We start from the raw sequence: 24528 nt of genomic DNA, 5'->3' as shown, positions 1-24528 counted from the left end.
GCCACAGCGTTCTGCTGAGTTTCTAGTTAGGGTGTGGAAGTTCCCCAACTTTGTTCTTTCTGAAAATTGTATTTTAAATCCCCTGCTTTTCCACGTAATTTGAGAGTTGGCTCATCAATTTCTACAGATCATCCTGTGGGGACTGTGATGGGACAGCCGTGCACCCACAGACGGGTTTGGGGAGAAACATCACCTTCCCGTTGTCCGTGAACGTGGTCTACCTCTCCGCTCCTCAGTAGGTTCTGTTCCCTTCCCCCAGCCACAGCTTGCGGTTCTCGGCACCTGCAGGTCGCTGCTGAGAGGAACGCCGGGGACCCCGCTGTCCACCTTGCTTCCAGGATCGCACGCGTGGTCAAAGCAACGTCCATCAGCGGGCGAACGCTCAGGACGGGGACCAGCTGACGTTTGTTACAGAGGTTTTGTAAGGCACAAAGCTTTCAATAAAATAGTTATTTTTATTTAAAAATATCCCCTCCCAACTCTGATTCCGTATCAAATGCAACAGGAGGGAGCTTACAAAGCAACACGCCGGAGCGGCCCCCCCAGAGCGCGGCCGTGGCTTTGGCAGCCCGTTGGTGTATTTCACTCCACGATGAAACGCAAATTCATCGCTTTGTAGAAGGGAAACATGATTGACACATGTTTAATTTCATAAAGTTGTCTTCATCGTTCAGTTAAAAATTCAGCTAATATAAAATGATATTGACCTAAAAGAGTATCCAAGCAATAAATACTTTAGACTTCCTCTTTTTTTGGGGGGGGCAAAATTTCAGAAAAATACGATTGGTTAGAAGTTCCCCACCGCTCTCGAGAACCCCCTGAGACCCCGCTGTGTCTCTGCTCCTCGTGTCTCCTCGACTGGAACGTGCGGGGAACGTGAATTTCGAGAGCACCTGAAAGGCACTCGGATCCCAGAGCCTAAGGAAGTGTTTCCGACCGGTTCTGAAGTTCTTAGAACCTCGAATCAACACTCAGGGCAGAGGCATTAGACGACGGCTCTCCGAAGCGCGCCCGCTCGGGGGCAAGGGCCGCGCCCTCCCGCAGCGGCTCGGGGGGCTCCGCGGTCGGTCCCTGCTGAACGGCTTCCTGATAAGCTACGAACCTCCTCAGGTTCGTCTTCACGTTGTCGAGCACGCGCAGCTGGTCGGGGCTGTACTGGCCTCTCCCTTCTTTCCGTATCTGCCAAAAGAGGAGTCTTGGGTGAGCTGGTGTGAGTGACCGATTCCCTCAAAGGAAGCATTTGGTTTGGGGCGTGTTTCTTTCGGAACAAGACAGCTGCCAGAATTGGATGAACCGTTTTCACTGCCAAGGTCAGTGGGACACAGGAGGGGAGCCACGGAGATAAGCTTGTGCGCTTTTTAATTAAATTTATTGGGGTGACGTTGGCTGACAACATCAGATAAGCTTCGGGCATGTAATTCGCATGCGTCCCCTGTCCCCTGCACCGTGTGCTCGCCACCCAGAGCCGGGCCACCTGCCGTCACCATCCTCTGGCCCCTTCCCCGTCTCCGTCTCCCCCCCACCCCCCTGGCCATCCCCGCGCTGCGGCCCGTGTCTATGCACTGGGAAGGTGCTGAGAGAGCAGCTCTGAAAAGCTCCCCTCTTGAGAAAAACACGTGTCTCCCTGCGAGGCGCCGGGGGTTAACTGCACGCACCGTGCCGATCACGTCACGGTGTGCACGTCACGTCATATCAGACCGTTACGTGGCACACCCCATCGGACACTGATCCGATACCACGTGTCCATTCTACCCCAGTCATTGTCCCAGTAAAAACAGAAGCAAAACGGCCCCGGCCGATGTGGCCCAGTGGACCGAGTGCCGGCCCAAGAACTCAAAGGTCACCAGCCCCCGTCAGGGCACGCGCCTGGGGTGGGGTGTGCTAAAGGCGATGTTGCTCTTGCTCGCACTCATGGATGTTTCTCTCCCTCTCTTTCTCCCTCCCCTCCCCTCCCCCTGAAAATAAGTAAAACCGAAGAAAAAAACCCATCCTAGTATATTAAAAAAAAGCACCCAAGAAAAAAAACTCCAGGCTTCAGCGAAACGCAGTGAGGAGGGGGCTGCCCCGTCTCTCCCCGCTGGCGTTCAGTCCCCTGTGGGCGAGGCCCAGCCCAGTGGGTGCCGGCCACCAGCCCCACGTGCGTCCGGTGGGGCCATGCCAGCCCACGAAGGCACTAAAGACAAAGCGGCGTTCACGTTCTGTTTTTTTTCTTTTTTTAAAAATAATTTTATTTTAATCATTGTTCAAATAGAGTTTTCTCCCTTGTACTCCCAATAAGCATTCACCTTCCTACACCGGCACCCACTTCAGGGGTAAGAACAACAGAACACGTGTCCAGCCCGTGTTTCCGTTTTCTTCTGGGACGCACAACTGTTTTTTATGCCTTAAAAGTTTTTCAGAACGTTTACATTTCTAGGCACGCCATCAGTTCACCTAAAACCCATCACCGAGTTCCCTCCGTGAGGCCCTCGTTCTGCGTCTGAAGCTCGCCCGGTCAAAGACGCGCACAGTGAAAAACAGCGAAAAGATCGTCTTCCTTCAGAACCTCTACTCCCTCCACAAAGATTAAAAGCAAATGTTGAATTTAAGATCCAGAAGCCAAACAGACAGCTGTTTCACTTCAAGGGAGCTTGCCTTTCCTCCGAGCACCGAAGGGAAACGCTCAGGACAGGGACAGCAGCCTGTAACGCGCAGCACGTGACACACGACGGGGCTGGAGGCCGACCCGGCAGAGCCCCGGGGGCTGCAGACCACCGCCCGCACGCACGCACCCCCGAGGGGCCCTGGCGGCACCCCTTAACTTACAGGGGGAGGAGGCGTCGCGCCACCCGGCTCAGGTCACGGGGTCCGAGCTCTGATTCAGCCTGGCAGCGCTCGCAGGTGGGGCTGAGGGGCTCCGGGCACCGGGAGGGGGCCCGGAGGTGGGGGAGTGCATGCCCCTCCTCCCACAGGACGCCCTCCCCCTGCCCCCCCCCAGCACTCCGCACCGGGCGGCAGCATACCTTCATCCTGAAGACGGGCTGGAGCTCTCGCAGGGCGGGCAGCAGGCGGATCTGCACGCAGGCCCTCGCGGCCTCTCGGCCGTCGGCGAACACGTCGAACAGGGCGTCCAGGGCCTCTCCAGCGACCACCAGCGAAGGGTCCTTGGTGGCGACCTCCAGCAGGGAGCACCCGATGGCCTGGGGCCAACAAGACGCACGTTACCCCCAGGATCCCCAGGGCCGTTTCCCGAGCACCGGCTTTAAACGGCAGAGATGCGCACGTGATGCCGTACGCAGCGATGCCGGCGGAAAATCAAAACTTTGAGAAGGGTAAAGGTTAAAGACTTAACATGTATCTGTAAATATACCAAGTATAAGGAAAATGAATAAAATGCATTAGAAGTTACGTTCCTAAATAAAATGAACTAGATGCATAGATGATACATGAAAGATTGACTTAGGAAATTATAAAATTTCCCCTCTGCCTCCCTCAAAAAGGCTTTCCCCATGGTGTCAAAATGGAACAAAAATTGTGCTTTTTGAATTTTATGAAAAACACCCAAAGACAATTTTAAAAATTGAGCAATGCACTTTCGTTTTGTTTCACTGTGCCCAATTTTCACAACTGGCTAGCCAATACACAGACCATCCCCACCCTGGCTGGCTGGTGTGGCTCAGTGGATTGAGCGCAGGCCTGCTACCCAAAGAGTCGCCAGTTCAATTCCCAGTCAGGACACATGCCGGGGTTGTGGTCCCCTGTAGGGGGCGTGCAAGAGGCAACCACGCACTGATGTTTCTCTCCCTTTCTCCCTTCCTTCTCCTCTTTAAAAACAAAATCTTTAACAGCAAAAACCAGCCAAACAAACAAAAAGCCCAGACCATTCCTAACCTGCAGAGAGCGGTTCAAGAGTGAATTATTTTGTCTGGTGGCCCAGCTTCACCCTCCACGTCTGAAGGACACGTGCACAGCCGGTGTCACACGTGCGAGAGTGGAAACGCTAAGAACCCCAAGTCCAAGCCCGGCTCCCCCGTAACAGGGTGGCCGTCAGACAGTCCCTTTGCCCGGCTGGGCGGCAGTTTCCTCATCTGAATCTAAGCGCCCAGATCACAAGACCCTGTGCAGCAGGGGGCACACGGCACCTGTGAAGCAGTCGCACTGGGCGTGTAGGGTGGGGGTGAGTGTTCCTCTCTCTGTTTGTTTGCCCTTTTCCAAGTGTTCCTGTGTGTGCGTGTGTCATCTTTTGAAGATAAGGGTCTGACAGATGTCACTGTCACTGACACTGTCACCATGAAGTGCCTGGCAGGGTGAGCGTGCCGTCTGCTAAGTGGTGTTCCTCCCGTCAGTGCCCACACCTGAGCAGGCTTTGGCCCCACGCAGGGTACCTGCGCCATCCCTGTCCTCCGCGGGCGGTGACACCGTATCTCTAACAGTGCCGCCACTGCGCACCGTGCTGAGGGCACGCCTGGGAGCAAAGTGCCGGGTGAGCTCCCGGGGCACTCGAGGCAGCAGCGGCAGCGGGAGGTACGTGGGGCGGGGGGGGGGGGGGGGGGGGTGGCGCGGGCACACACGCGGCCTGGGGCGGAGCTGCCTCGGGGCAGGACGACCGCACAACATGCAGAGGCTGAGGCCGGGGCACCTCACGATTCTAAACTTGCCTTTCATGGGCGACAAGCTCGCTTCTGGAGAAGAATCCCTGGAGTCAAGGTAAACGGCAAAGTGGGACTCGGCTTCCCGAGCCCCATCTAATCCCCGCGGTGAAAGCGAGCCCCAGGGGGTATGACGGGCGTCCTTCCGCGAGCACCTTCTCAGCACGGTGTCTCCCCACGACACCCACAGCGGTGCCCCGAAACCCACAGCGACAGCCACGGGCCACGGGACCGTCTTACCTTGAGAGTTTCCAGGGTGCCGTCTTCTTTGGCGAGGACGCTGCCCGTGATTCCCAGGATACTGACCACGTTCACTCTGACACCCACGCTGGCGCTCTGGAGGCCGGCCCTGCACAGCACCATCAGCTGGTCCGGGGTCATGCACTGTCAGAGGGGGAGAGGGGCGCGTGTGGCGTGAAGCTCAGGACAGGGCGCACGGCCGGCGGCGGCCTCTCCCGCGGGCTGCCCGGCTCCAAGGACCACGTGAGTCCTCGGCAGAGGGGCCACTACAGGTTTCTACTCGCCCCGCAGCACGGCGGGCCGTTCGGAGCCGAGACGAGGCCCGTCGGCGTCGCTGCCATCGCTGGACCCCCCCCCCAAGCTGGGAGCCCAGAAAAGGGGGGTCGGCTCCCATCGGTTTCACTTAAAGACTCCGTTCAAATGCACTCAGACCGGAGAGATTCTAGTTTCTTTCTGGCATCGATCGTGAAAGTGTTTTCAAAATGTAATAGGGTCACGCAGCTCTAATAAAAATTCCCTGAATCCACACAGGACCAGAACTCACTCTGAGATGTGCTGTGGTCAATTACTGAAGACCGTAAAAACCACTGAGTTACGCAGCGCTCCGCTAGGCAGCGGTACTTTCCATGTCAAGCTCATCTGCACGCACGTGCAGGCACGGTATCGTGGAGTTCGAGTGTCCTGCTGCATGGGCTTAAGGGCTCGGGACCTGGAGTCTGACATCCTGGGTTCAAATCCCAGCCCCTCCGCTTGCCACCGGGCAACACGGCACAAGCCCCTGAGCCCCAGTGAACCCCACCCTTCCCCTCACAGGGGGGCTGGGAGGGCTGAGTGTACACATTGAACACTCACTCCACGCTGGCTGTCATTTTATAGAAGAGTCCCGAGCAGTTCCAAATCATCTCACTCACTGCTGACTCACCCGCACCACACTGCCAGATCTAAAGGTAACAGCGAGTGTGCCCCAGTTTCTCAGAAAACAGTCTGCTGAAAAAAAACCCACAAACGACGGAGCTGCTGCTCGCCGGGACAGGCTGGGAGGGCGAGGAAGGCGTGTGGCGTTACTACCGGGGTGACTCACACCGGGGGCCGCCCGACGCAAGAGTGCCGCGGGCACAGCGGCGGGGGGGCTGGCGGGACAGCTGTGTCCGGGCCGGCGCGCTCCCTCGGCACGCGGGCCCTCGGCCTCCTGTCCTTACACAGCATCAGAGAGCCAGGCTCCTCTGAGTCCTAAGACCCACGGCCCGAGCCCAGGGCACAGCCAGCCCGAGGACGTGTGGCCTGACGACATGTGACCAGCCGATTACGCACCCAGCCTGAGCTGCGAGTCGGGCTGGCGCAGCCCGTTCCCGCCCGGACACCATGGACACCATCAGTGACGGTGCCTGACATCCCTGTGAGCACCGAGGTGGAAGGGCTTCTGGCCCTCCCGTGGCTGCCGAGCGGGCCAGGCGTTATAATAATCCCATTTCATAGGAACTAAGAGCCACAAGTTATTTTCTTGAAAAAACATACAGAGAATTTTCTGAAGAGTCCCCGTTAAAGGCCAACCATGCAGAGCCCACTTCACAGTGGACAGCAGACACCCCCTCCCCCAGCCCAGCAGGCTCTGTTCCGGGACGTGGGCATGGCCACGGTGCCAGGGCTCGAGGTACGCACGGCACTGGGGAGAAGGGGGTCCGAGAACTGCGAAGCCAGGTCGCCAGGAAGAGCAGCTACGTGGACAGGGGTGTCACCCAGAGTGATGCCAGGACAGCGGAGAGCAATGGAGCCCAGCAGGGCACTCGGGGCACAAGGACACTGAGGGACAGCCGGTGACTGGGACCGAGCAGGGCCAGCGGACGCAGCCGGCTCGCCCCTGGTGATTAGGGAGTGTCTGTTCACTTGAGGGCGTGGGTCTCGGTGTGGTGGCTACGTTTTTCCCACGCCCACTCTCTGTCACGGACCCGAAGACGCACACAGTAAAGGTCGTAGGGGTGGAACACCGCCGCGAGCATCGCGCCGCTGCAGAAGCAGACGCAGAGGCAGAGGTGCCGGGGACACAGGAAACTGGAACCCTCACCTGGGGGATGTTCTTGGAGGCCATTGTCTGCAACAGGGCCCGCAAGGCGCTGCTTATGGCTTCCAGAAAGTCGACGTGCTGAGCAAAATCTGAAAACAAGAGAGAAACGTGAATTTTGCCTTTCTCCAGACGAGCGGTTTTGTACAAAAGGAAACAGACCCCAGTCGGAGCACGTTGAGTGTTAACGCATGCCACCGCCACCGTGCAAACAGGGAGGCCGCTTCCCACCCCAGGTCCTCTGCGCCACCCGTTCACATGCAAACCAGGTAAGTGGCTTTATCTTTAAGAAGAAAAATAAAGAACAGACAATTAGCCAAACACTCAGGCAGCCTAAATTTAAGGCACTGGTGACTCGGCCTCACTTGGTCTGACGTGACCAGATGGAAACAATCTCAGCGAGAAAGAGAACCACACCCAGGGACCTGCACCCCCCGGCAGCTGCAGGGGCACGACTGGCGACTGGCGGCCTCAGCAAGGGCTCTGCAGGCTGCACGACCCGGCGTGCAAACTCCGAGTCCCTGCCCCTTCCAGTCCCGCTCCACCTGAGCGGCCTTCCGCGGCAGGCCGACCCACTCACCTGGCTGGGAAAAGAGCAGCGTGGACAGGTGCTGCGCCAGTGCCTGCAGGGCCGGCGCTCCGCCCAGGTGCTCCACCTCCAGGAGGGACACCAGGCTCTGGAGGCACAGGAGGGCTCGGCACTGCACGGTGCTCATTCTGCAAGGGAGGGGGCGGATGGCATCTGTTTCTCCGGCCAGGGCCCGGGGCCAGCTGGTCCGGCGGGGAGCGTCGGGGAACAGGTCAGCGGCTGCGAGCAGAGGCCGAAGCTGAACCCTCCTCCAGCCAATCAAACTGTAAGGGTCGAGGCTGGCGCCCTCCCGGACGACCTCCGCTGCCCCTGGCACGCTCCACTTCCCCGACCCCGAAGGTCCAGACTTGGACGGGGACATTTCCTCACTCTTCTCTCCAGGCTCACACCCGTGTGTGCGCCCCCGAACAGGAGAGCATGGTGGTGCCCGTGTCTGAGCTTCGTGAAAACCGCGCCAGTGTGTGCACGCCGGGTCGTGCCTTGCTCTCCAGCCCGGCGGTGTTTGATCCGCGTGGCGTGGAGTTCTGGCTCAGACCCCGTTCATGGCTGAGCGGTCTCCCCTGAGATCGTGCCGGAACGCACCCGTCCGTCCTGCCGCTGTCGGGCAGTGAGGGTGCCTCCGGGCTGGGGCGAGCGTGAGCCCACCCTATGCACACCCTCAGGCCTCAGCGCACACACACACAAGCACACGCTTCCCCAGCCCCTTCTACCGAGTGGTCCGCCCTGTCACGCTACAATGACGACAGGTGTCTGGAAAACAGGCAGGTCCTTACTTTCTGACCAGAGGTTTCCAAGCGGGGCTCCGGGAGCACAGGCCCACCGCAGCGCTGTTCGGGAAGGCCGTTTTCTCAAACACCTGGATGTTGAGGCGTCGTGAGGCAGAAGTGAAGGAGCAGGTTCATCGTACGCCAGACAGACCCCTTCACACCGCCCCAACGCACCCCGCCCCGGGGGGGGGGGGGGGTCAGCCCCCGTCCGGGACTGTCCTTCGGTTTGGCTTCCCGGTCACCGGTCACCCACTGTGGGGGCTTCCCGCCCCCAAGCACACAACGAGCAGCTGTGCCCCCCCCCCCCCCAGCTGCACGGGAAGCCCAGACCGAGGACGGGTACCTTCCGGGGGAGGAGGAAGCTGGTGAGGGCGGCGTGGACCTCGTGGGAGAGGCAGAGCGGGGAGAGCAGCTGCCCCGCGCCCTCACAGAGGGCGTCCTCCACCAGCGCCTCGCTCTCGTCGCTGCTGGAGAGCGCCTCCTCCCACTCGTCCTCGTCGTCCGAGGGGCCTGGGGAGGGCGGGGCACAGCGCAGTGAGGCCACGGGAGCTGCCCACCCACCCGCCCAGCCCCGGGGGGACAACGCGGGCTCCCACCTTCGCTGCAGCACATGTTGACGAGGATCTCCAGCGCCGTCTGCTGGGCCGTCAGCAGCGCTGCGGCCTCCCTCCGCTCCTGGTCGGTGGGCTAGGGGGAATCAAACCACCGACTCTCAACGTGCGGCCGGTGCCTCCACGGGAATCCCCCCTCAGGGGCGTCAAACCCCTTGTCACCAGGGGCCACATCGGCCTCGCGGTTGCCTTCAAAGGGCCGGATGTGACTTTAAGACTGTACATGTAACTAGTCCTTCACAGTTCAGCAAGAGCTCGGTGCTGCTGCTGGGTAGAGACCAGGGGGAGGGCCGGGTTGGGCCCTCGGGCCTCGTGTTTGCCACCCGTGCCTGAGTTCACGGGTGCTCAATGATTCCAAAGACACGCGGCCACGGGGGTGGGGTGGGGACAGGAGTCATGAGAAGGAGGAGGCGCGGATTCCTCCCGGCACTGGGGAGTGAGCAGCCGTCACCGGGGCTGCCGGCTACCTTCGCGGTTCTTACTCCCTACGCGCTGCTCCGTGGGCTGGAGAGGGGGGACAGTCGGGAGCTGTGAGCGGCATCCCCCCGGAACTTAACCTAGCGTACTGAGGAGGAGCTGAGCACACCACGGTTAAAGCGAGAGCCCGTCTCGGACGCCGGGCACCGAGGCACAGCACGCCTGCCTTTGGCGGCTGGGCTGTCTCCCTGGAGCAGACCGCACCGGCCAGAACTACGGGCGAGCCCCCCGTGGCCCGCAGGGCTGGGCTGGGGGCGGACGGGCCCGCCTTCGGGCCTCCTTGGAAGGCTACGGTAAGGCACTTCTTCAACGCTGAAGGAGGAGGAGGGGGATTTTCTTCCTCTGGAAATGAATTAGCAGGAACTTATCAATCACCGTTCTTGAGAGGGGTTGCATACATTGCCATGACCTTAATTTGCAAGTCACCTGTGAAAAGTGGAAAAGCTACACTGGGCCCTGGCTGGTGTAGCTCAGTGGACTGAGCGCGGGCTGCGAACCAAAGTGTCGCAGGTTCGATTCCCAGTCAGGGCACGTGCCTGGGTTGCAGGCCATGACCCCCATCAACCGCACATTGATGTTTCTCTCTCCCTCTCTCTTTTTCTCCCTCCCTTCCCTCTCTAAAAATAAATAAATAAAATCTTAAAAAAAAAAAAGCTGCACTGACATTCCAGAAGAGTGCACAAGCCAGAAATAACGTGTGTTTTATTGTCTCAACGATGGATGCAGTGTGATTTATTAAGCATTTCACTGGTACGGGGCATTTCAGATTACTCGGATATCTCATTTCCTCAGATTGACTGGGTCACAGTTGAAACACACAACTGGAGACCTGTGACCCAGTCCCAACTTCCTGCCCAGAGTGTTTATTCTCACTTACAATCCTCCAGCAACTTCTTGTGCAACAATTTAACTGGAATTCGAACCACGTTCTTAAAAAAAAAAAAAAAGGGCAAGTTGCTCATTGAAGAGACGTGGCTCATTTGATGCCTGTGTTCCTTCCACTGCTGGTGAGGACGGATGCAAAAACTGTCCCGTTCGCCACGTGTGGGGGACGCGACTAAACGCCCGCCTGCAGGCCGCACAGGGCTCCTCCCCACTTTGGTCGTGTGCGCGGCTGCAGCTCAGCCGCATCCGAGGTCAAGCCCCACCTCCTCACATGCCTCCCTGCTCAGAACCTCCGCCCAGCTTCCCACTGCTGTCACCCTGACGGGGAGCAGAGCGCCAGCGCAGAGCAAATGTTATGACATCCGAGACGTGCGTGAAGGTGTTTGGCAGCGCGGGGGAGAGGGGGCGGGCGTGGGGATGGCACCGAGCAGACGACGGTTTGATAACCGCCACGGCTATCCTGGATCGAGAACCGAGCCCCCCGTGACAAGGGAAGAGGTGTCCCCAGGGCTCTTTGCGGGCACCCTCTGGGAGGACCGGGCACACGGCTGCGCCTCCGTCCGTCCCACGTGGCCAACTCTAAACTCCTCAGCCCTGACTCAGACACACGGGAGAGACGGGAGTACACGCTACACTCGGGGCTCGCACACTCGTCACCTGCACCGGAGCAGGCACACCAGCCTTTTCGGACCCTGTGTGATTCGCGATCATCACCTCCGGGGCGCACCAGCCTTTTCGGACCCTGTGTGATTCGCGATCATCACCTCCGGGGCAGCGTTCGCCTGGCACCTGACCCCGCTCTCCGCACCTGCCAGCCACGCACGGGGGCTGGACAAGTCGCTCTAGCTGCACTCCTCTCTTGACGACATCGCCACGTCCCGCGTTACAAGACTCCGTGAACTCGAAAAAGCAGGAGACTGATTTTCAGGGGCACTCTCACTTAGAGAATTCTCGCTGGGCGTAATAACCTGACCAGCGTCCACGGCGCTGAATGAAGACCGTCCTGTTGCAGGTCACCTCACAGGAGCGAGGACGGGCCACAGGTGGGGCTGCAGGGGCCGTGGGCAGCCAGCTTCCCGGCTGGGCCTCGCCACCCTCCTTCAGGATGAGCTCAGCAGCCTCCTGCCCGGGCGTCCCGCTGCCAGGGCCATAACACCACGACCCTGCTTTCCCTGGGCTGTCTGTGCCCCAGCTGTGAGGTCGGCTCAGGAGTCCTGTCCCCAAGCCCCCTCTGACCGCCTCTCGCCGCCCTCTGCCCTTAGGCTGCTGCAGACAAGCGGCTGCCTCAGAAGCCCGTGCCCAGCCCCGCCGCGGTCCTCAGCACAGGCGCCGCGGTAAACCACAAGTATGTATCCCTCCTCCCGAGACGAAGCGGGCCCTGAAGACAGGAAATCTGCCTCAATCACCTTTCGCTTCCAGGCACCTGACCCAGCGCCTGGCCCTGGGCAGCAGCAGTGACAGTGACAGGGTGCACCTGGAGGGTCACGTCCTGGCCCCAGCTGACCCCCGACTCCCTGCTCGCTGCCATGGGCCACTCTCTCTAAGCACAGCTCCCGCTCTGCGGACCGGCTCGGACAAAAGGTTTGCTGCACCCACGATGACGCCACACCGGAGCACTCGCGCGCCCCCCGTCACCCAGGCTGCAGGAACGGCCCGCCTCTGTTCCCCCCACAACCGGGTGCCCTGGTCCTCGCGGCAGCAGTGGGCAGAGGGACTCCCGGCCTGCCGCTGTCGGGCCGGCACCAACACGAGAGGCACACAGGTGTCCTGGGCCGGGCAGCCCAAGGGAAGGGAAAACCGCTGTCGCCGGGGGACAGTCCGGGAGACGGCGCGAGGGGGACCCGGGGACACGGCAGCTCCCGAGACAGTCGCACGCTTCTGGGGGGGCGGAAGTTTGGTGCGCCCCGTCTCTGAACTCTGCTGTACAGAAAAGCCTCGTTTCAAAGAGATCTTTTCCCCTTTCAGCGCAGATTTCTAACGTTCTAAGTGAGAGTTCACGGGAAACACGGACCAACCATCGCTGAAATCCACCTGCTAACCAACGCTGCCGTGACGCTCTTCCACGAGACCTGGGACACCGACTGGGAGGGGGGCCCCGCCGCCCTAACCCGCGTCTGGGAGCCCCGGGCTGACCTACCGGGAGGAAATCGGACACGGACGCCTCCCTCCTGCCCCTCCGCTCCCGCGGCGCCGCTCCCATCTCGTCCTCGTCGTTGTCTGTGGCCACGCCGCCCCCACCGGCGGCCTCGGTGGCCTCCGCGGTCTCTGAGGCCGTCTGCAGCCTTTGCGTTTCGGCCTGCTTCAATCGAATGACCGCCTCCCCCGCGTCCACGTCCAGCGCCTCAGACACGATCCTCAGGACAGCGTGCATGACTTCTGCTTGGCTCTTGGACGGAATGGCCTCCTTCAGGTTCCACACGGTGCCTGGGGAGAAAATGAGCGCGAAGACAAAGCAATCGCCTGTGAAACCTCGGATGAAAGACGGTTTTCACGCGATTGGTTCTTACAGCTCGGCTGTAATTTCAAGACGTCTTGACCCCACTGCCTTTGTTCGGGTTTAATTAAATGTCACAAGGCTGTGCACGGAGGCAGCCCCCTCTAGTGTGGCCCCTCCCAGTCCTCCCCCCCACTTGGCACACCCTCCTCTGATACAACACCAAGCAAGAGACCGGGCACACTGCTCGAGTTTCTCTGAAAACAACAAACTGAGTTGCCTCCCTTCCTGTCACCTTCCCCCGAGCGGCTCTCCGAGGCAGCTGCCTCTGTCCCGCGAGTGGGACAGGGTGCACTCAAGCCCCACAGCCTCACAGGCACACCGGGCTGCAGGTGCTCACTTTTTTTTTATTATCCTAAGACAACGCCAGCTACCGTAACACTGGGATAATTGTGTAAGAAGTGACGGTTAAAATACAGATACTTCCCGGATAGGCACCAGGAGAAGTGAAAGCAGGGCCCCAGACAGACACCCGGACCCCCGCATCCACAGCGGCGACCGTCAACAGCCGGAAGGAGGGAGCCGCCCCAGTGGCCAGCCGCAGAAGCACGGATGAACCAAGTGCGGTCCCTACAGACAGTGGCGTATTACTCAGCCTTGAAAAGGAAGAACATTCTGACACACTCTGCCATGAGGATGAACCCTGAGGACATTGTGTGAAGTGAAACTGGTCACCCCAAACACCCAACGACAACAACGCAGGGTTCCACGCCCATGAGGTGCCGCCGGGAGTGGACAGAAAGGAGGAGGCGGCTGCTGGGGCGGTTAGTGGGTGGGGAGCTGTTCCCCGTGTACGGAATTTCAGTTTTGCAAGACGAAGGAAGTTCTGGGGGTCGTTTGCATGACAACGTGGATTTATTTAACACGACTGAACTGCACACTTAAATGTGGTTAAGATAGAAAACTTCACGTTATGTGTATTTTAGCACTAAAAAAAAAAAAACTACAACACCTCTCGAGATCCAATTACCTCTGCAAGGCCAAAGGGCAAGAGAAGAAGGCCTAGAGAAGCTGTAACATTACCAACTACTCAGCAGATCCCCAGGTTACTTCTTGTTTGTATTTGGACATTCTGGGGGGGCCCAAGGGCTGGGGGTAAAGGTCTGGGGGAACAGGGAGCAGCCACGTCTTCCATGCCCGTGGTTGACTTTTCACCCTGCGGGCTAACAGGGGCCCTGGCTGCAGCGCCCCCACCAGACCACAGTGGGCGTTGCTCTGCAAGCACATCGGTTCCAGAAGGCTCCCCGGGGTGCACAACCGCCTGCATTACGGGTCTCCGTTTCAGTGACACAGTTTTCAGAACAGACGTAAGCACAGGAGGAAACAGGGGAAGCTCGGCCCCCGTCTCCGCCCGCGACAAGCCACTAAAAGGCACTTGATCGTGCGTGGCCGGGTTTTACCTGCCACCAGTGTCTTCAGCAGAATGTGCTCCATGGAGCTGGCCGGGGCCAGCATGGCCGACTCCAGCACCTGCAAGGCCGAGGCCCTGAAAGACTTCAGCAGCTCCGGGTTGTCCTCCGTGACCGTCTGCAAGCAGTAGGCTGCAAGGACAGAAACCGAATACTTAGAGACAATGGATCCTGCGAGGGTAACTCACACCAAAACAGCTCATCGGAAAACAGTGGAGTCTTTACGACTTCTCTGCACACCCCTGGTTTTGTGGGGTGTGTATCCTCAGGGCACCACGCCCACACGAGGATCCCCCAACAGCCTGTGCTGTGATTTTCTTTTCTCTTGGCTTAAAGTATCCTTCTTTACAGAAGCAGACTTTTATGAACACTATTTTAAAGGCTCTCGAATGCCATGACCATGTCCAGTTACTATAAACATCAGTGAAGGCCTATCCTGGCCACTCATCAGGGCCGGCAGCACGCAGCCCGGGGGCCCAGCACCACCCGAGGACGACACCCTCGGAGCAGGTCTGTTGGCGGTCACATGCCCTGGGTTTCGGACATCCCGGCTCCCTTACGCTCAGTGTGACCTTAAAGGTTACAGCAATTTCTGGTGAAATGCTATTTAAGAAAAAAAGTGTTTTATACAAAAATATGAGCAAATTCAGGGGTGGGTATAATACTAAGAGGCATGTGAGCCATGTAACTCCCCCCCTAAATTAAAATAAGGCAAATCAATCTGTAACAAGGCCGAGGAACAGAAATAGGAACCCAGGAATCAAGTTTTTCTTCTCAAAGCTGCGGACTAACTTTCCTGAAATTCTCATCTTAATAGAAACCGTCCCCTGAGGTTAAAAGTCACCTACCACCCTGGCTGGCACAGCTCAGTGGATTGAGCACGGGCTGGGAACCAAAGTGTCCCAGGTTCGATTCCCAGCCAGGGTACATGCATGGGTTGCAGGCCATAACCCCCAGCAACCGCACATTGATGTTTCTTTCTCTCTCTCTCTCCCTCCCTTCCCTCTCTAAAAATAAATAAATAAAATCTAAAAAAAAAAAAAAGGTACAGATGTTTCTAATGTTTAAAAAAAAAAGCCACCTACCAACCGCCTGCCCCACGGTTTGTAAAATGCACACGGACTCACTGACCACCCCCACTGCCAAAGAGTCCATTCTAACAAAATGATTTTTAAGTTTCTCCCGGTCGTGTCTGGCCCACTGTTTGTTTTTCCTTTCCTGTTCTCTCAAAGGCACCCACGGGCGCCGAGAGAAACGCCAGGAAGGGGACACTCGCGGTCCGTGCCGGAGAAAGGCGGAGCCGAATAAAGGTGCTGCCGGCGCGACGGGCAGAACAGAAAGGCTTTCCATCGGCCACGTCTCCCCTCTCCCCAAGCCCCCGCCCCCTGGTTTCTGCCTCCCACCCCTGCTGAGTGAGGACCCGCAAGGGCGTCTAACCCCACACTCGGGGGCCGGGAAGATGCCAGACCTTCCTTTCCCGCCCACGGAAGGGAAGCAGGCCCAGGCTATCTATCGGTTCGCTGCCAACAGTGTGAGCCAGGGGTCCGAGATGGAGAAAGAAGCCTGAATTCCAACGACCTCTGGCTCCGAGGCCTGCTGGTAGGGGTGCCTGCTTCTCAGTACACGGGCGACGAAAGCTCGGGAATTACCAGAGGTTCCTGAGACTGGTAACGCACGAGAAACCACACGGGCCCACGTGATCCCTCCTTCCCTCCCTCCCTCCCTCTCCGAGTGAAGAGCGGGAAAACCGTGTGAGTACTAAGCACAGATTTTAAAAGAACTCAGCTGTGCATTCCCACAGGAGATAAAAACCCACTCTCGTAGAATAAACACACTACGTCGGAATTAAAGTGCTCAAATAAGGCCGCACATACTAAATAAATCATCACCTTTGCTCCACTTACCTACTGAAACAGCCAGGTCAACGTTGGTGGAAAACCTACTTAAAAACTTGATCACAATCTCCAGACAGCCTTCTTTGTTGAATATAGATACGGCTCTACTACTGCATTCGCTGAAATGAAAAAGGCGGGGGGGGAGTTTTACTATTTGTATTTTAACGTTAAGGAATCAAGCACAGGCGTTCATGAAGTAAACAAGGCTTTTAAAAAAATTATGTGTTCTTTTTTTTTAAGATTTATTTATTTACTTTTAGAGAGGGAAGGGAAGGAGAAAGAGAGAGAGAGAAACATCAACGTGCGGTTGCTGGGGGCCGTGGCCTGCAACCCAGGAACGTACCCTGACTGGGAATCGAACCTGCGATGTTTTGGTTCGCAGCCCGAGCTCAATCCACTGAGCTACGCCAGCCAGGGCCTAAACGAGGCTTTTAAAAGAACCAGAGCTGGGGTCCAGGGCCCCCCACTTTCGGAGCTGAGGATGCCCAGGCCAACGCACACTCGCACCCACTGTATGTGAGCACAGCTGGTGCCTGGGCTTTCGTTTCCACACCGGTCCCTTGGAGCCAAACTCTTTACCTGCACCCCAGTTTTCTTACAGGACACTAGAGCTGGGAGAGATCCTAGAAACTGTTTACTTCGAGACCGACGAGGAAACCCAGGCTCCAAAAGGAGGAGCGCCCTGTCCGAAGACCACACACGTGTTGTTAGCGGCGGCTCCTTGGGTCTGGCCTCCTGTGCTTTCCCCCCTACCACAGGGATGAGTCGAGGTGAGGCCTCTCCATGCTCCTCACCCCAAAAGCGTTTACATCAGAAGCTATAATCTTGCTAAAAATCTGGACCAGAATAACTTCCGGCAAGATGGAGGAATAGGTGGACGCACCGTACTTCCTCCTACAACCAAGATTAGAAAACCAATAATTTACAACAATAATTTACTATCAGAATAACACCCAGATCCGGCAGAGGATTTATCTGAATGGAAGTTGGGCAGCCAAGAAGTTGAAGTAGACACATTCATCCGGACTGGTAGGAGAAGACGAGCCGGGCGGGCGCGGGGCTGGCTCGGGTCGGCGGCGCGCGGAGGTCGGGGGAAGGTTTGGCGCGAAATCGGCGCAAAAGCCATCCGGCGCGCAAGAAGGCAGCGGTGACCCCTGAGTACGCAAGCTGCGGCTGGGGGACCCAGAGGGGCAGCGATTGTGGACCAGGGCAGAGCTCGCGGCCCAGAAGCCCAGACAAGGGTCTGAGTCCAGGGGAACGGAACTACCGCCATTGTTTTCTCCCGCCCCGCTCCCGCCCCCACATATAACGTCATAATCTAGCGACGGGGGAGCCCAGCCCCGGTGAACACCTAAGGCTCCGCCCCCCACCGTAACAAGAGCAACCAGACCGGAAAAAAAAAAGGAGAGGCAGGGGAAAAAAAAAAATGTTTTCAACAGAGCAGATCAGTCCCCCGGGACTCATCCTTTTGAGTGACCAAGAATTAGCCAATCTATCAGACACACAGTTCAAAACACTGGTGATCAGAAAGCTCACGGAACTGGTTGATTTTGGACGAAATTTAGATGAAAGAATGCAGATTACCATAAAACAGATGCAGGAAGACATGCGGAGGAGAGCCAATAGTGAAAGGAAGGATTATGAGTCTCAAAACAATACAGTGGACCAGAAGGAAGATAGAATCAACCAAGCAGGAAAGCATGATGAAATAAGAATTCAAAAAATTGAGGAAAAGATTAAGAGCATCCAAGACACCTTTAAACGTTCCAATATCCGAATTATAGGGGTACCAGAATCGGAAGGGGAAAAGCAACAGATTGAGCACATATTTGAACAAATAATAAAGGAGAACTTCCCCAATCTGGCAAAGGGAACAGTCTTCCAAGAAATCCAAGAAGCTCAGAGAGCCCCAAAGAAGTTGGACCCAAGAAGAAACACACCAAGGCACATCATAATTACATTAGCCAAGGTAAAAACGAAGGAGAGAATCCTAGAAGCAGCAAGAGGTAAGGGGACAGTCACCTACAAAGGAGTTCCCATCAGACTGTCAGCTGATTTCTCCAAAGAGACCTTACAGGCAAGAAGGGGCTGGAAAGAAATATTCCAAGTCATGAAAGACAAGGACCTACATCCCAGATTGCTCTATCCAGCAAAGCTCTCATTTAGAATGGAAGGGCAGATAAAGTGCTTCTCAGATAAGGTCAAGTTAAAGGAGTTCATCATCACCAAGCCCTTATTTTATGAAATGCTAAAGGGACTTATCTAAGAAAAGAAGATAAAGAAAAGACATGTATAGTAAAAGGACAGCAAACTCACAAATATTAACAACCACACCTAAAGCAAAACCAAAGCAAATAAGTAAACAATTAGAACAGGAACAGAACCACAGAAATGGAGGGCACATGGAGGGTTAGCAGCAGGGGGGTGGGAGGAGGAGAGAGGGGGAAAAGGTATAGAGAATAAGTAGCATAGAATGTAGGTTGAAAATAGATAGGGGGAGAGCAAGAATAGTACGGGAAATGTAGAAACTAAAGAACTCATGAGTATGACACATGGACATGAACTAAAGGGGGAAATGTGGGTGGGAGGGGGGTACAGGGTGGAGGGGAGAGAAGGGAGGAAATGGGACAACTGTAATAGCATAATCAATAAAATATATATGTAAAAAAAAAAAATCTGGACCATAAAACGAGGCAGAAAAAAGTAAACCCAGGGTGCGTTTGTCACCATTTCCACTCCTAATGGCAAGTGCCCCCTCCTCACCACTGGCACCGCCAGGACACGGAGCATGGCCTCTCCCCACGGGGCCACAGGAGCTCCTCTCATGCATCGATGTCCCTGTCACACGGCAACGCCACGATGGAGGAGTAAGGCGGCCGCTGAGCCCGGCAGTCCCTGTGTCACTCCAGATGCCAGGCCAGAGCAGCGGCTGCCCCGGGCCTTGCGGGGAAGGGTGTGCGGCACGTGCCCACGGCCAGGGTGCCTCTGGCTGTGGTCAGCAGTACGGACCGGAGGGGAGGGCTGTCAAGTAGTGAGGCCAGGAGGGAAGGGCTAAGCTGGTGGGTGGAGGGGTGCTGATCCTAGGTCACGTGACCTGGCCGCCTACCCAGCAGCACCGCCAGGGACCTACAGGTGCGCCCAGGAGCATAGCCGTTCCTCCGGGGCGGGACAGGAAGGGTCTGCCGCGCGCCTTACCACACATTCCACAGCACGTTCACAGCCTCGTTGGCTATGTTCTCGACAGAACTGCCACTCCGGTCTTTGTCCTTCTGTGCCGACATCTCACTGGAATCCAGTCCGGCACTGCACTGCAACCAAATACAGTGGTTAGCATGCTGGTTTGAGAGACTGCTTACACAAAAAGGCTAATGATCACGATGGGTCACCAAAATGGAACAGCAGAAATGACAGCGGTTTGCAAGCCAATCAAATCCTCATACGCCGTACCATGCCCACAGCCCTGGTCCCCTCTGGCAGGAGACACAGACGAGAAACGGTCCTAAGTCATTGCACAAATTAGGCATAAAGCATCTCACATTGAAATTAAACGGTAAAACCAACACCACACATTTCCTCTGATGGGACAGACAGTCAAAGAGGCGGAGAAAGGCAGCACCCGCTAAGAGTGGATGCCCACACAGCGCCCTCCGTGTGCGAGGCACGCGTCTAAGCCCTGTCCGTACATCATGTCACTCAGTCCCGCCACAGCGCTATGAAGCAGGTGAGCTTTTATCCCCAATCTCCCTCTTCAAATAGGAGACTCAGGCACAGGCAGCTTGCGGAAGGTGCAGCCTGGTATATGGTGAAGCTGGGAATCCGGTCAAGGCATTCTGGATCCAAAGCAGGTGTTGCGAACCACTCCGCAGTGCTGCCCCTCTGGTGTAATCCATGGCACCCCCTAAAGCCGGGCTTCTCATCTCGGCACCACCGACACCGGATGACGCTGTGTTGTGGGTGGCTGTCACGTGCACTGTAGCGTATTCAGGAGCACCCTCTATCGCTGCCCACTGCATGCCAACAGCAGCCTACCCCCGGCTGTGACAATCAAAAACGGCTCTGGGCTTTGCTAAATGTCTCCTGTTGAGCAAATCACTCCCAGGAGAGCCACTGCTTTAAAAGGGAACAAGAACGGTGCCTCTCATCAAAACCGGACCCTCTTTACTCAGCTGTAAGGGAAAACTACCCATCAGTACAGAACACGGGATCAGGGCTGTGCCAGAGAGAGAGCTCCTTCATGCCTGGACTACCCCATGCAATCGAGTTGGCATGATAGGAAATTTGGGAACTCAAGGTCACCTTCAAGGCAAACTCCTAACAGCTGTACTTCAGCTTCCTCGTCCGTACAACACGAATAGTTTACAGATGCCAAGCGGGCTGCTGTGAGGATGGAACAGTACAGGAAACCGCACCAGGCACATAAAGAAGCAATCAATAATGCTAATTATTTTTACTGTATGAAGTTTAAAGTCTAAAGGATACTGTTTATAGTTTCAGGAAGGTCTTTTCCAACTGGCATCTAAATCAGTGGAGTGGGGACAAACCGAAGACCGCTATCACCAAGGAGAGAGAAGTGTTTCCACAAAAAGAAACAAAACTCCAGCCCTGGCTGGCGTTGCTCAGTGGATTGAGCTCGGGCTGCGAACCAAAACATCGCAGGTTCGATTCCCAGTCAGGGTACATTCCTGGGTTGCAGGCCATAACCCCCAGCAACCGCACATTGATGTTTCTCTCTCTCTCCCCGCCCCCTCTAAAAATAAATAAATAAAATCTTTAAAAAAAAAAGAAAGAAAGAAAAGAAACAAAACTCCCATGGGCTGCTTTGAGGGAAGACAAAGTAACTAACACCAAAGAACTAAACAACTGAATGAACCCTCCACCCGCCCCGGACTGAGTTCGGTAGCAAAAGCCACATTGAACACCTGCCACCAGGAGAGTGACAACTGCATACCTCTCTAAGCAGCGCGACCAGAGGCGTCATGACGTCCTTAGTCACCATGTCGTCGCACACTTCAAAACCTCCGCAAGCGCTGAGGTTTCTACACGAGAAGTGGAAAACACGTGTTACTTTGGGATCACGCATGTCAGAAAGCACTGTGAAGCTCTCAAGTTTATTTGTTTCTAACCACACTTAAGGTGTCTCCTGGATGAAACTGCTTATTATTTCCGTAAGATGTTTCAGAATCAATCCATCGGTTTCCACGTACCCATCCTGATGCAAACAAATGACTGTGTCATGTGACCAACAGGTCCATCTGGGATAGTACTGCAGCGTGGGTCCGCAGGCAAGGGAGAGGGGAGAAGACCTTTCCTATTTAATGCGAATAAATCACAGACTAGTCTTATGTGAAGGGACCTCGTCTTGGAATCTAGACGTCAGGGGCAGCCAGGGTAAGGATGCTGCGAGTGACACCCCCTGAAGCAACCCTCTCCGACTTGCTCCGTCAATGAATGAAACGTAATAGAACACCAAGGACCACAAATACTAACTTCTACTCTGGCCCCCTCTACAGGCCATTCGCTGCACAGCCACCAGCGGCCTTCTGAAAAGGTCAATCAGATCAAGTCACTCCTGCTGCGAAGGAATAGATCCTTTAGCCTTGCACCCTGATCCCTGGTCCATCCTGCCAATCTCATCTCCCCTTCTTTAACCAGGCCAAGCCCTCTGCTGCCTCCCTGCTTTGCTGTTGCTGTCCCCTGTCAGGTTCCTGCTCTTTCCTGTTTTTCTATATCTGGCTCTCTGCTGCGTCAGCTGTCATCACAGCGCGTCCAATTTCAAAGAGCGTCTCACCCCTAGCTCATCATCCTCTGGTTTTCTCCACCGCACGTCTCTCTATTGTCCATTTTATCTGTTTACTGGTCTCGTCCATCTCACCAGCATCGTCCTGGGAAAGCAAGGATCTCAGCTGTCTGGCTCAATGTGCTGCCTGCTCAAACTCCCCTGCACCTAGACGACCAGCCACATATACACTGGGAGCGTTCCCTGAACCTCTGGACTCTCTGGAAGGTTCTTGGAGAGAGGACAATGCGCCTTCAGGGACCGATGCTGGGCAAGTGGCTGCTGCCGATGAGGCGGCCAGGTGGACACACAGAAAGCAAGGCAGCCTCTGGAATCTGAGTTCAGGTCCCCTCTAATACGGAGCCCAGGCCATTGGATGGGGTTTGCCAGCTGCCTCGGCCAGGCGCACTAAGGACGAAACACAAAAGGCACTGGCTTATCGCAGCGCCGCTTGGTCTGAAACACCGACCCAGGCACCCTGCCTGCTCACCTGAGCGCTCCGGCCGCCGTCTCCCTCACCGCCAGGCTGGGGTCCAGCAGCAGCGGCCCGAGGCGGCGCACTGCATCGCGCCGCGCCAGGTCCGGGAGTGCGGGACGCTGCTGCACCAGCCGGGCCAGCCCCGCGCAGGCGCACTCGCGGACCTCGGCGCTCGGGTGCTGGAGCTGGGGACAGGAGCAGTGTCAGACGGCGAGCAGCACGCAGGCGCGCAGGGGGTCCGCCGCAGGCACGGGCCCCTCGCCCCGCCCCGTCCCTCCGGGCTGGCGAGGCCTGGTCTCTCACCTTTTCTAGCAGCTCCGCCGCTGGCCCGTCATCGTCTTCTTGTTCAGTCCCGTTCTCCGCCGCTGCCAACTCGCCCTGACTGTCGCCCGTAGGGGAGAACTGAGGTCTCTTGAAGCGCTTCGTCCTGCTCTTGCCCATGGCAACGTGCGCTGGGGGAAGACCGAGCGAGGAGGGCGACAGCAAGACGCTGGAGGCTGCCCAGCCAGCAGCAGAGGCCGGCCGACGGGGAGCGTCCGTGCGGCTGCTCAGCTGGCCCGGGAGACCGCCGGGCCGCGTGGGGAGCAGTGCGCAGGCGCTGGCGGCGCCTGGAGCGAGGAGCGCGCAGGCGTAGAGAGGGTGGGCGGGGCCAGACCTGGCTGAGGGGCGGAGTCCCGTGGAATTTCCCGAGGAGGAGGAGATTAGATTTGAATAGTAATAGGAATTGCACCTCCCACCAGCTGGTAAAGTTTATCTAGTTACTTAACCTTGCCAGACCTTTACTTTCCATAACAGTCAAATGGGATTAAGGTTACCTAACTTGCAAGGTTATTGTGCGGCTTAAGTAAAATCATGTAAAACACCTAACACCGAGCCCGACATAGAGTAGGTGCTCAGAAGTGTTAACTACGATTTTATTTTGGGTCCTTGGTGCTTAGCATGACTCCTGTCATAGACAGAGGCCAGTTAATGTTTCAGGATGGGCCCCCTTAAGAAGTTACATGATCTTCTTGCTTCAGTTTTCTCACCAGTGAAATGGGTACATCAATCAAATATACCTAATACCATTGTTAAAGGACTAAACGTTTAAGTGTTTAAGATGCTGAGAACAAGAGACTGGCACATAATAAGCACTACATAAATGGTTGAAACTTTAACAGTCAATGAAAAGATTCACCAATACTTATCGAGCACCAGGTGCACTGCTGGGCATTGGGATAAAATAATAACGAAGACAGATTTGGTCCCTGTCCTTTTTGTCTTTGTCCTCACAGAGTTTACAGTTCAGCGAGGATGTGTTAAATGCACAGTAATTATATGAATAACTGATTGCAGTTGTGGTGAGTGCTAAGAATGAAGGAAAGGTACAGGAGAATTTCAGGTAGTCTTTGTAACTGCAGGTGTGCATGGAACACCCAACAAATGCTTAGCTATCGGGGCAACACTGGATGGGGAAAAGTTCACCACAAGTCAACCTGCCACCAAGCAGCTAGCCGACTGCCTAGTACGGGAAATGACATCAATTACTACAGCGTATTTTGGAAAACCATCACAGGGGTGTCGCTAAACTTGCACAGAAGCTCAAGCCTACTCAAGACCTACTTTGGGTACAAAACTTGGAGCCCCAAATATATGTTGGCAGGTTTTACTTGCTAGATCTCGTATCTGGCCTGTCATCGGCCACCTCCCTAGCCCAAGTCTCCTCTGGTCCCCAAGTGGCCTTCTGGTCTCTCTTTGTCTACCCTATCCATGGGGCAGCTAGTTATTGTTTTTTTTTTTCAAAATGAATGTCCCTCCAATTTCTGCATTGTTTTGATTCCCTTTGCTTAAAACCTTTCAGTGACTTTCCCTTTCCTTAAGATAAAGATCAGAATCTCAGCCGGCCACAGGGTCTCCTCCGGGCCTGCAGCTTCAGCTCACCTCGTCCTCTGCCTGTCCCGCCCTCCAGAGGGCCGTCTGCCTCTGGCTCTAGATAAGCCCGTCCCCACCCCGTCCCGGTGAAGGCAGAGGCTCACTTCTGCAGGCTTCGCTTCCTCGTGCCCTTCCTAGATTTTGAAGTCCGACACAGACCTTCCTCCAGAGAGCATGCCCTGTTTCCTTGCTTCGAAGCACAGCTCCCAGTGAGTTACGACTGGCCTGCATCCCATGTACAGTTATACCCAGTGCTCATCCCATCCGCTTGCTCCCTGCGCTGACACTAAGCCCTGTGAGCCGGGACTG

General features: G+C 56.3%; 1 protein-coding gene across 1 annotated transcript; it reads right to left on the bottom strand.

Annotated features, from left to right (window-relative positions):
* Positions 1–445: 445 nt before the first annotated feature.
* On the bottom strand, positions 446–22895 carry HEATR3 (HEAT repeat containing 3). The gene is made up of 15 exons (XM_028501985.2): positions 22612–22895; positions 22321–22493; positions 21003–21090; positions 19250–19362; positions 16064–16173; positions 14151–14291; positions 12394–12680; positions 8880–8970; positions 8627–8793; positions 8290–8372; positions 7508–7644; positions 6931–7019; positions 4869–5012; positions 3003–3179; positions 446–1179 (listed from the first exon to the last, which is right to left on the bottom strand). Exons 1-15 carry the CDS (start codon positions 22747–22749, stop codon positions 952–954), a joined length of 2166 nt encoding a protein of 721 aa, XP_028357786.1. The 5' UTR covers positions 22750–22895; the 3' UTR covers positions 446–951.
* Between the last annotated feature and the right edge of the window lie 1633 nt (positions 22896–24528).

Source organism: Phyllostomus discolor, chromosome 12 (genome assembly GCF_004126475.2).
Source record: "Phyllostomus discolor isolate MPI-MPIP mPhyDis1 chromosome 12, mPhyDis1.pri.v3, whole genome shotgun sequence".
NCBI lineage: Eukaryota > Metazoa > Chordata > Mammalia > Chiroptera > Phyllostomidae > Phyllostomus > Phyllostomus discolor.
The sequence above is the reverse complement of the archived record's forward strand: the minus strand, read 5'-3'. Positions and strand labels throughout refer to the sequence as shown.